Source organism: Cystoisospora suis, assembly GCF_002600585.1.
Source record: "Cystoisospora suis strain Wien I chromosome Unknown contig_8544, whole genome shotgun sequence".
Taxonomy (NCBI): Eukaryota; Apicomplexa; class Conoidasida; order Eucoccidiorida; family Sarcocystidae; genus Cystoisospora; species Cystoisospora suis.
Window position 1 is genome coordinate 1 of NW_027161322.1, and position 10604 is coordinate 10604.

The following is a 10604-nucleotide window of genomic DNA, read 5'->3' on the forward strand; positions in this document are numbered from 1 at the left end:
CCCCCCGCCCTTTTGCATACACGTGAGAGGCGAATACCGACAGGTAGCTGAAAACCCGCTGATTGATCTGCAAAACTGATACCTCCTTATCGAGAAGAAGCAAATAAAAATTGGCCGCTGTAAAACATCACAAACTAACTCGTCGTAATCAGAGAGGGTTGACGGGTCGGATTGCACGTAACACATGCAAATAACTGTCGTCATGCAGCTGTACGTGTGGTGGGTGTGCGACCTGAAGCTCAAGACGAGGGCCTCATCCAGCAGAGAAACCTGTGATACTGTCCTGGCTGTAGAACTAAAACGAATCCTACAGGCAACAACTGCGCAGCCCCGTCATACAGCACTCTAAGTCTCTTTTTTCAAATGTAAACACACCAGACTGTGGCAGAGAGACCACTCCCTCGTTTCCTCTAGACACAGACACGCCACACCACACCACAAAAGCGGTCTGAGACGATGCCAAGGTGAAGGACGACGCCAACGGGCGATCATCTCAACTCAAAACAGTCTGTGGGGACTCAACAGCTTATGTTGAGAGAGACCTGTGCTATCTACGCTGACTTACAACATCGCATTTGAGAAAGAATAAGAAAGATAACGAAGATGCCTACAGTTAACAGCCACTGCAAAACAACGCAGCGCGTGAATAGACACACAACCCCAAACTGTCCATACATACATCGAAGCCCGTATAATGTCCTCTACAAGCCGTTCCCTCCGCGGAACTCAAGGAAACTAAAGAGAGCAAAGAAGATGACAACGCGCAGAGACCAGCACGTAGCATGCAAGTACATCACAATTTCAAAAAACCCTCCTTCTCTTCTTTCACATGACTATGTGCCTACGTCTATGCCTAGCTGCCTACGTATGTCTGGCCCTAACTTTCACACGTGGTGCTATGCATCTCTACTGGGACAGAATCCCGCTGCACGTATCCGCGTCAGTCGGAAGGGATTTGAGCTACAAGGAAAAGACTGTTTCAAATGAGCTCGGATCCACAACCCCTGGGGCGTGACCAGAGGAAAACTCTTTCCTTACGACAAGGCCGTCCAACCAAATAGATCGACACTCACTCACTCACAACCAACCTGTACTGCTCTCTCTCTCTCTCTCTGTGTTGCTATCGCGCCTTACACACATCCCAATCTCTTAGTCACGGCCTTCGCATCTATGCCCTTCTTGGTCCTACCTCGCCGAGCCCTCTCGAAACAACAAATAGAGGCGGCTTTGACCCGCTTGTGTTTCGTGCAGGGTGAGAAACTCGGAGAAAGGAGAAGTCCTATCATCTACATATTACCACGATTCTCCTTGTACAAACGCATGAATACGCCAATGTGTATCAGGTGCACTCTCTGTTTTTCTGTCGTGTGCAACGCGGCTTTGAACTGCGCCCCTTGAGAAGCTATGTCTTTCAGCATAGTTCTTCCGACTAACGTTTCACCTAACACATGAGAGTTTCTCCGATACGTCGAAGAGAGGGACAAGGACGGAGCACAGTGACGCTGTAGCGCCCCTCTTTGATCCTGCTCACCTACTCTATCAGAATGTATTTGAAAGCGAAAAAGCAAAATAAAACACAAGCTGTTGTGCGGTTTCCGCATTGACAGGGGTTGGTGGATGCTACGAGAAACTTGCAGTGTATCGTGATGGTAAGCAAAAGAAAGAAAAAGAACAACCCTCCCGTCATCCTCCAGTCCCTCTCAGCCTTGTCTCTTTGTTGACAACGCCATACCTGCATCCACCAAGGACGAAGATACTTTTGGATATAATACCAGAAATCCATCTGCGGGAGAGGCCGTGCCATATCCTGGCCTTCACATGCAGGCTGAATGACAATAATCGGGGAGAGACACATGAAAGACCAAGTATTCTCATTCAAGCTGATGATCTCTGTTACAAGGGAAGCTGTCCGTGTAACACCTTCAGCAAGACAGATGGGAAATCTGAAGTGCCTGGAAGGAAAGCAAACACAGAATCGAGCGAGACGAGGCCTATCCTAAAGAGAATTCAGAACGAAGGGGCGTTTGCTTCTCTACTCTCTATCCCTTCGTAACTGTGGTAAGTAGAGTTCGTTACCGTGGGAACGAGAGAGGGCGGAGAGATAAGAGAAATGAGAATATAAGGCACGAGTATGCATATGAGAAGAAAGCACGTATAGTGGAGAGCAGAACAAAACAGAGAAAGACAAAGAGTGCGTAGGAGTGAGGTGACAATACTCGGTAACCGAGATCTGTCTAAGGTGAGATAAGAACGAGTCGAAGAACAATCGATGGATTACGCAAATGATGAGAAACAAATGCGGAGCATGATTGGGTGTAAGTTGTATTTCGTCAGCTCTTGATCTTCTGCTCCTGCTCTCGCCGAATGAGGAAATCGTAACCGTTACCAGACTGACCAGCGCAAAGAGACAGATAGAAAAAATGAAGATAGGGCCGGAAATCCGGAAAAGATGAAAGAGAGAAGGACGCGTAGCACCTCCCATCGCGTCCGTTCGAAGTTGATTGAGGACTGAAAAGCGAAGAGCAGGTACGAATGTGCTTCACACAGAAGCCGGATCCAAACTCCTTCTGAAAGGCCAAACCGAGTTGAAGAAACAACAGGGTGACCCATCATTAACTCAAGAGAAGCTCCTGCGCCTCCCAGGAAGATCCATATCTATACTTAGAAAAGGTAAAAGAAATCCAGATGCGGTGAAGACAGCAACGGGCGTCCTCTTCAGCCGCTGGTAGCGTCTCCAACAGAACGCAACAATAGCCATCTTCCCGCTTTAGCGTTCGCCGTCTGAATGTCGGCGTCACCCAGCTGACTGAAAAAGTCTTTCGGAAATGAGCGAGTACACTCTGGTATGTCTGCGACCTTAGAGACGGCTCAAGGAAAGCCTGGCTCGCATCTCTTTGTCCCGTGCATGCGGAGACGGCTACCAATCGGGTTTCGAGAAAAGAGTCAGCATGTTCGTCTTGCTAGCAGGACACAAGAAAGCATCGTCTCGTGGACAATCTCATTCTCATTTCGTGGGAAACGCTTCCAAAAAGCATACAGGGATCACCGCTAGTTCGTAAATCGCATTGTTTTGTTGGCAGATAGCTGTCAAGGCTCCGCGGCATCGGTACCAGGGAGGATGCCGAGAGGAGAGTGGAGTGTGCAGGAGGAAACATCGAACAGATTAGTAACATTACACGTGCTTTAATAGTTATGTCGCGGTCCTGGGTCGTGGCATACACACCGAAATCGGTTGAGGAAACAAGAAAGGGAGAGTGAGGTTTTCTTCGAACGCCGAGCTTCGATCTGTTACGTCAGCGATCTTCTGCGGGGGCCGACGGATTCCCTTCGGTCTTCGTCAGCCGTTGGGAGAGCATGAAACACGCAGACAAGCTAAGTCAGAGAAGCCCAGGTACAAGCGGCAGATTGTTTGCGGTGGGGGCTCTGCTCTACTTCCGATCCAGGAGCACTTGCAGCTTTGTGCGTAGCGGTGAGCTGTCTGGTTTGTCATGTTGATGGCTAAGTTGCGTCTGTTATGTCTACCACCCCGGCCAGGAATGGTTCTGACAGAAAGACGACACTTTCGTATTTCGTCCTGCTCCTTCAGCGCAGCAAAACCCAGTTTCACTGAGCAACTTACCACGTTGGTGCGGGCAAGCCACAATCTTCCGGCTTTTATGGTAGCACGATAAAGAAATTTCCTCAGCAAGGGAATAAAGAAGCGCATTCTGGGTAGAAGTGATACGCTCTGAAGTGTTGCAATGTCATGTGATGAGCAAGTGCAACAGCTGGTGGAGGTGTTCGGTTCAAAAGAAGACGATTCGTTCTGGTGCTACGCCTACCTCGTCAGGAAGTCCAAACAGCACTTCTGCAGGGCTCACTCAATCTTCCCCCAGACTAGCAGTGCACCCTTGGAGAAAGTACCGTCGCTTTCCATGACGATCCACACGAAAAGCGACTTGCTCTACGGCGCTATAAGCTGCAACGGCTGGGACTGTGGTGTGTCGGGTTTCGGGTCCAGATACGAGGCTGGAGGCCCACTACCGCTTTCGGACAGAAGAGACGAGTATCTTTTCTTCTCTCACAAGCCTTACTACGTTCTGGCGGATGTCCTTGTGCGATAGGAAGTGTATTAGAAAGACGTGAAACGTTTCTTCGGGAATTTACCACTGAGCAACTTCCCGTTCACCTCGGAACATGCACACATTTCAGAGACAAAAAAGAAACAAGTTGCCACCACCTTCCATGTTTCTTCTCTTGGAATAAAATTTCTTGAAAAGAGTTGGTTCCCGCCATGACAGTCATGTTGATTTTTCATTGAAGACCTTTCCGGTATGGAACGCTGATTGAGGTTGTCTAGATTCCACGACGGTAGTAGGCCGACGGAACTTCCTTGGCCCCCCGTGGGGGGCCAAGCTTGTTGTCTTGCAGTAAGACGAAGCATTTCCTCAGCACCCCCCCTCACGTTTCGCCATCTGAGGAAGTCTTGCTACTTCCACAACAAAAGGTGTCGACTTGCAAACTCAATGACACGACGGTCATTTGTATCTATTGAACCATTGAATCTATATCTTCAAAAGCGGAGGAGGCATCAAAAGCCCCAGAGGAGCTACTTCCATACCCTGCATCGCTTGAAGTGGTCGATGATTTCCCTCCGGCATCCGTAGACATATCCGTTGGGAGGTATGCGAAACTACCATGGCTATCAGATCGGAACGGAGTCATATGACTGCTGAGAAATGGAGGAGGAGGCCCTTCCACTTTCATAGGATACGATGATGAGGGGGGTTGGACGACTCCTCCTTCAGGGTTGTATACGCTGCTGCTAACACTGTCGCTAAGACGGCCGAAGTCTCTCCCTCTTCCCATAAGAAATGCTTGGGACAAGTTTGCCTGTTCTGCGAGTTCTCGGATTCCCTGAGGGAGAATACCATTGAGAAGAAAACAGATGACATATGAATAGTGTAAGTACCTGCCAAAGACACTCCCAGGAAAAAGGAGGGAAGATTACCTAAAATTGTCACTACTACTACTATGACGTACCCAGGCCCACGAACTCAGAAAAGAACAGGCATTACATCTCGAAAGAGAGTCGATGTCTGCAATATGTATACTGTAACGTTGAGAAACTTCATAGAATTTGTTTGGGGAGTTGGTCTCGGAAAGAAATCCCATGACAGGGGGGGAGAGCGGGATGAAGGGCTGTGCAACAGGAAAGGCTCACGTACGCAGAACTCGGTAGACGTGCTCTCGCGCAAGTCGACAGGGATATAGTCGAGATTACTTCGGAAGTGAAACTTCTCCGTCAAACAAACTATCTACATAACATGTACCGATGTATGCACGCATGCGCATATACCTATGTCTCTACATGTACGTACATATACGAAAAGGGACACGCGTACGAAGAGATACAGAATTGGCTATCGATGCATGTTTGAAAGGATGTCCGCAAATCTTCATTCATCACCTGAGTATAGTGCTCGTGAAAAACTAAACTAAAGCTCCTATGGATATACACTTTCCCCGGTATGATAAAAGGGAAACTGCCTCTCACCTGGAGAATACGAGCATGTTGGCCTGATATTTGTCTTCTGGCCTCATTGGTCTGTCTCTGTTGGTGTTCCAGCTGTGAAACCTCCCTTTCAAGATTCTCCTTTTCTTCCATGGTTTGCCTGTGTTTCTCAGTGAGAGAGCGAAGAGTTTTCTCTAGGTGTATGATACGATTGGCAACACGCCGAGTGGCGGCTGTAACTACAGCGGCACTGCTATTGTTATTTGTGCCGTCACCCATATGATCACCTGTCTGAGGAGGAAGTCTTTTCCTAGGACTTCCTGCCGGTGTCATTGTCCCGCTAGCGCTCCCCCCGGGGGATTCAGAACTTGAAGAAGAGCCATGCATGTCCGAGAAATCCACAATAAGATTAACGATCTTCTCTTTTTCACTTGTCAGCCGTTCAATCTCATCCGCGGCTCTACGATAATCAACAGCAAAGCTTTCTTTCAGATGTGCCTGCTGTTCAGCAACACGGCGAAGAGCTTCCTCCATCTCTATTCGATGTCTTTCTTTGTTCTCTTCTACTAAGTTCTTTTCGTTATTGAGTGCATCTTGTATACGATTCCGCTCAGTCATACTATCCTGTAGCTTCTGTTGAAGTTCGGTAATCTGATCTGCAAGATCTCTCTTGGTCTCTTCGGCTTGACGATACTCTTTTTCAACCCGGGCCTTTTCATCCTCAATTGTTCTTGCTGCTTGGAGAGCTTCATCTCTTGAAGCTTCTAGTGCCTTGATCCTCTTCTCATACTTATGTTTCTCTTCATCATGTTTCAACTCGAGCTGCTGGGTTGACTGTCGTTTCTCTTCAGTTAGCTGTTTGTTCTTAGCTGTAAGGGTTCGAACCCGCACACCTAGCATGCGATTTTCTTCTGTTAGCTGTTTCTTTGCATCCGTCAACTGACGCTTCTCCGTCAACAGGGCCTGCACCTGGTCTGCTGTTTTCTTCTGTTCTTCTGTCGTCAACCGGAGCTGCATTAAAGTACCAGAAAGGAAAAGACATCGAGGAAGGGAAGTCGGACCAACAGAAGGAGAAGCAAAGGAGATCTGGGCTTCTGTTGACCTCTGGCTACGTCTATCTACTTATGTATACATACAGGCGCGCGCATGTTTACCGGGACTCAACGATGCATGGGCGTCCATGAACAAATAATTATTGCTGTATAGTTCTAATGCGCTGAAGAGAGAGACATGAAACGAGACACAAGGGTCTTCACGAAAATCGTTCTTTCCACTCAATCCCTACAGCGCGTCACTCTGGGAGGGGAAGACCTCTCACTGAGCCAGCGAATTCCACGAGGACACAGCCAAGCTGGAGGCCTGCCAAGATTAATCTGAGGTTGAACGTGAAAGTTGGGTAACGACAGATGGCGCGGCTTGTGTGTGGCAAAGGACAGCCTAAACTCTTTCTGAATAAAGCGAGGCTCATGCTCGCCTTTAATTCGAACTGAACCCCTCACGAGCGGTTGTCCACACGAAAAGAATTTCGCGACTACGTTCACGCAACTCCATCGCATAAGAGACACCCCGGATGACCTAGAACTCTCTTTCTGTATACATCATTCTCTGGGCTGTGGATGTAGACTGCAAAGTGTGTACGTTCAAAGTTTCTTTCAATGCAACTCCGCGCTCTGAGAAAATCAGCCATTCAAACTCGCGACGAAGAAGGGACAGTCGAACAAAAGCCTTCCCCTCTGTCACTCGCAGGACATCATCTCTCGCGAAACGAGCCGAAAGAAACAAAGGGCTGCTGAACTTCCCCGTGGTTCTGAAGTTCATGATGTGCCAGTCGTCTTGTGTACGTGTTCCCTAGACCTCTGAAAGATCGTTTCTTCTTTCTTCCCTCTTTGGGTGCTGAGACTCTACGAAGCAGGTGATAGAAGCAGGGTGATGAATTGGATGGCGGCGCCACTCACTTGATCTGCAACATCCTGCCGTTTCTTATGAAGGCTCTTATTCTTCTCGCAGAGCTCCGCAATCTCCTACGTGAGAGAATCCGAATAGTGCACAGCAAACGCAGTAGAAAAGAAAACATGGTAGTTGGACGAGAGGAGAACAGACCTATGACCCCTTTGAAACTCCCAAAGAAGACACTAAGAAACTATCCATACTCGCAGGCGGTACTGTCTCGATACCTCTGAAAATCCCCCCCTTACTACATACTGTCAAGGTATACGCATATACATGTGTACACATCCATTAGTGGATGGTGCAGGCACATTCGTCTAGATCGACAGAGACGGACTACCATGAATGCTGCCACCAAGCTGTCTCTACTGTACGGGGGCCGCAGAAACGCTCATACATTTGTGAGTTGAGTTCAGTTTAGAAACGGAAGTCGACGAGCTATCAAGGGTATAAAAGCATAGCGTGCTCCTTCTACCAGAGTGGAGCAAGAGAAGAAACCCAAGCCACAGCATGGTTTGCATGTATATGCGTGCTGCAGGGATGAGCTATGTACTGCCTAACTATCACGCTTCACTGTCTTCCACAGCCTCACATGCATCCACACGCAGATACACACTTCTATGTAGACTTGCATACGCGCCGACCGCATTTGTACGGAGAAGCTATCAGGATGGAACAAGCAGACACAGTGAGAGATATACACCGGAACTCTTACTCCCTTGCCCTTCGTCCCAAAGAAGCTGGGCAACTTATCTGACTCACTCACCAATCCGAGTTTGTCATTTGCTTCTCCTAGTCTCGCGACAGCGGCCTCTCGATTTGCCTGTTCTTTCTGTAACTTTTCTTGGGCCTCTAAGGTCTCTTGGCGGCTCTCACTGAGCTGTACGGACAGCGTGGCATTGGTATGTTGTATCTGCCTGATCTCTTCTTCTAGGTTACCTTGTTCTTCTGTGACTTTCTGAAGCTTCTCAATCAAGCTTCGGTTCTCGTGTAAGAGCTCGGAATGTCCTTCTTGTACTTTTTGCAGCTCCCCTTTCAACTGAAGAGTTTGATTGCGTAAAGACGCCTCTGAAGCCTTTAACTGTTCGTGTTCTTCTGATAAACGCTGATACTCGTTCCCGAGCTCGCTTAGGCGATTTAAGAACTCAGGGGAAAAAGCCGCCATCTTCTGTTTTTCTCGCAGCAGGAAGAGACTACCGCGGCAAGGAAAGGCGTCCCCCTTAGATCAAAAGAGAAAACCGAACTACATGAAGAAAAGACAAGAAGTTACTTCGGATGAGGAACGTATGCAGTCGGTCTCTCCTGAGGTCGCTGTATAAGAGCCTTCAAGACCTCCCAGTTTGTGAGAGACTTTGTCTTCTCCGAGGAAAAGTAGAAAGACATTCCCACACACCCACTTTTCTAGTCGTCTCGAGTGTCGGAGCGATTCTTTCTTTCTCCTCTTCGGGTGTTTAACGGGAAGCAACCAAAGAGGTACGTATGTCTACACAAGATATCATGTATAAGACTTCGTGGCATTGAGGGTATGGCGTTTTTTTCTGTCAAACCTGCGAAGTACGGCTTGTTATGCAAAGAAAACAGCCAGGGCGACTTTCTCGTTTAGACGCGTGAGAGCATAACATGGGGCCTAAGCACCACGATGGCGCGTAGGGAAACACCGCGAGAAATTTTTTAGGAAGCCCAGACACGCTTCGACGACGCACCAGCGAAAAACCAGTGATGCGGAAGACAAAAACAGGGAAGGGAAAAGGAATCAACTCGCGGAATAGAGGTGAAGAGGCCTGCAAGGAGCGAGACGGGGAGAAAGCCACAAAGGAGAGGCGGCGACCACAAGACGAGAGCGGGAAAAGAAGATATCCTCTTTCGCTCCGCCTACAGGACCAAAACACCAGAAAACAGAAGGCAAGGAAAAGATCGGGGTCAAAGAACAGGCACTGGAAGCCAGCATAATCTTCTTTTCATTTGCAGAGTTTCATACGCTCGAAACAGGGCAACAGGAAGCATTTTCACGATGTCTTCTAGCCATCCACCCAAGCTGGATAGCAATATTGCGTTCCGCCGTATTGGAAGTTCCCCCTACTTTCTTCGCTAAAGAGTCCTCTCTCAGGAAACACCTGTAAGGGCTGATTGAAGAGAGGGCGGGAGTTCCGCTTGTCCGAGAAACAAGAATCGCATGAACAAAGACGGAGATGCCTTTCGGAGTGCAAATCGGAAGGCGCAAAGCGGAGACATTCTCGGGAGCATTAAGACCTACCAGACCAAAAGGAGAGGCAGCTAAGAAAAGAATTCGAAACTTCTAGACCAGACAACCACGGATCGACTATAGCAGGCTTGTTGTGGTCATTAAGACCAGCAGCGCTACCAGTTCCTTAGGGAGACCCGCCCGGCACGACAGACATCTAACCAGCCGACCGAACAGCCAGTCACTGTCGTGTGTTTATCCCCTCCACGAAGACTTCAAATGCATGAAGATGAAAAGTGGGGAAGACTGTGTTTTCCGGGCAGGATTACTTCATTCAGAGAACTCCCGCTCTTCTGTTGCTCGGAGGCTTAGGAAAGAGACAAGACGCCTAACGACCGGAAGTGTCACACTTCGGAAAAAAATCGACAGCTGAGTCGTGTGCAGAGTACCCGTTCTTACTGGTAGCCTACACGAGAACGCTGCGTGGCTCGCGAGTGTCGGCGGGTTCGTACTGTGCCGCCTCGTGGGGGCAATAAGGTTTTACCGTTATCGTTCAGTCCGAAATCCCGATTTACTTCGGGAAAAGAAAAAAAACATCCCCCCTCTTAGCGATCATCCGTACATTCCCAAAAAAACCGTTCCTCCCCCTTCAGGGCCAGCCATCCGCTCCCCGGGCGGCACTACTCATGCAAGGGCGCCTGTCCCTCGCGACATGCTACCCGCTCACGATACGGGGTCTATAGCCGTATGGGCTTCTATGAGCTTCCATGAATTCCCCCCTGCTTTTACTGGCAACGTCCCCTGTTGCCACCCACATTTTTGCAATTGACAGACATATTCGGGCAGATATAGCCTTGCACGGGTAAGTTATCACAGGACGCACACGGTAGTCAGATGGTCTCGAGGGATTCCGGTATATGCCTCAAGGGGGGGGGGGGTCACTTACGAGTGCCATCTGGGCAGCTCGGCCCTGTTGGACTG

The 10604-nt window shown here is 48.9% G+C and overlaps 2 protein-coding genes across 2 annotated transcripts; both read right to left on the reverse strand.

Annotated features, from left to right (window-relative positions):
- Window positions 1-12: 12 nt before the first annotated feature.
- CSUI_010840 (uncharacterized protein) lies at window positions 13-3050 on the reverse strand. Its single transcript, XM_068070941.1, has 3 exons — window positions 2396-3050; window positions 1733-1825; window positions 13-623 (listed from the first exon to the last, which is right to left on the reverse strand). The coding sequence occupies exons 1-3, from the start codon at window positions 2611-2613 to the stop codon at window positions 614-616; spliced, it is 321 nt and encodes a 106-aa protein (XP_067917082.1). The 5' UTR covers window positions 2614-3050; the 3' UTR covers window positions 13-613.
- Window positions 3051-4089: 1039 nt separating this feature from the next.
- CSUI_010841 (plectin) lies at window positions 4090-10163 on the reverse strand. The gene is made up of 5 exons (XM_068070942.1): window positions 9696-10163; window positions 8208-9313; window positions 7450-7515; window positions 5537-6505; window positions 4090-4896 (listed from the first exon to the last, which is right to left on the reverse strand). The coding sequence occupies exons 2-5, from the start codon at window positions 8604-8606 to the stop codon at window positions 4528-4530; spliced, it is 1803 nt and encodes a 600-aa protein (XP_067917083.1). The 5' UTR covers window positions 8607-9313; window positions 9696-10163; the 3' UTR covers window positions 4090-4527.
- Window positions 10164-10604: the final 441 nt, after the last annotated feature.

Excerpts from the sequence above, each read along its gene's own strand:
- CSUI_010840 (XM_068070941.1), bottom strand. The coding sequence starts at position 2,613 with ATGATGGGTCACCCTGTTGTTTCTTCAACTCGGTTTGGCCTTTCAGAA. Across the intron at positions 1,826-2,395 it reads CTATCTGTCTCTTTGCGCTG|CCTGCATGTGAAGGCCAGGA; the intron begins GTCAGTCTGGTA and ends ATTGTCATTCAG.
- CSUI_010841 (XM_068070942.1), bottom strand. The coding sequence starts at position 8,606 with ATGGCGGCTTTTTCCCCTGAGTTCTTAAATCGCCTAAGCGAGCTCGGG. Across the intron at positions 6,506-7,449 it reads GGCAGGATGTTGCAGATCAA|CTCCGGTTGACGACAGAAGA; the intron begins GTGAGTGGCGCC and ends ACTTTAATGCAG. Across the intron at positions 4,897-5,536 it reads AACATGCTCGTATTCTCCAG|GGAATCCGAGAACTCGCAGA; the intron begins GTGAGAGGCAGT and ends ATTCTCCCTCAG.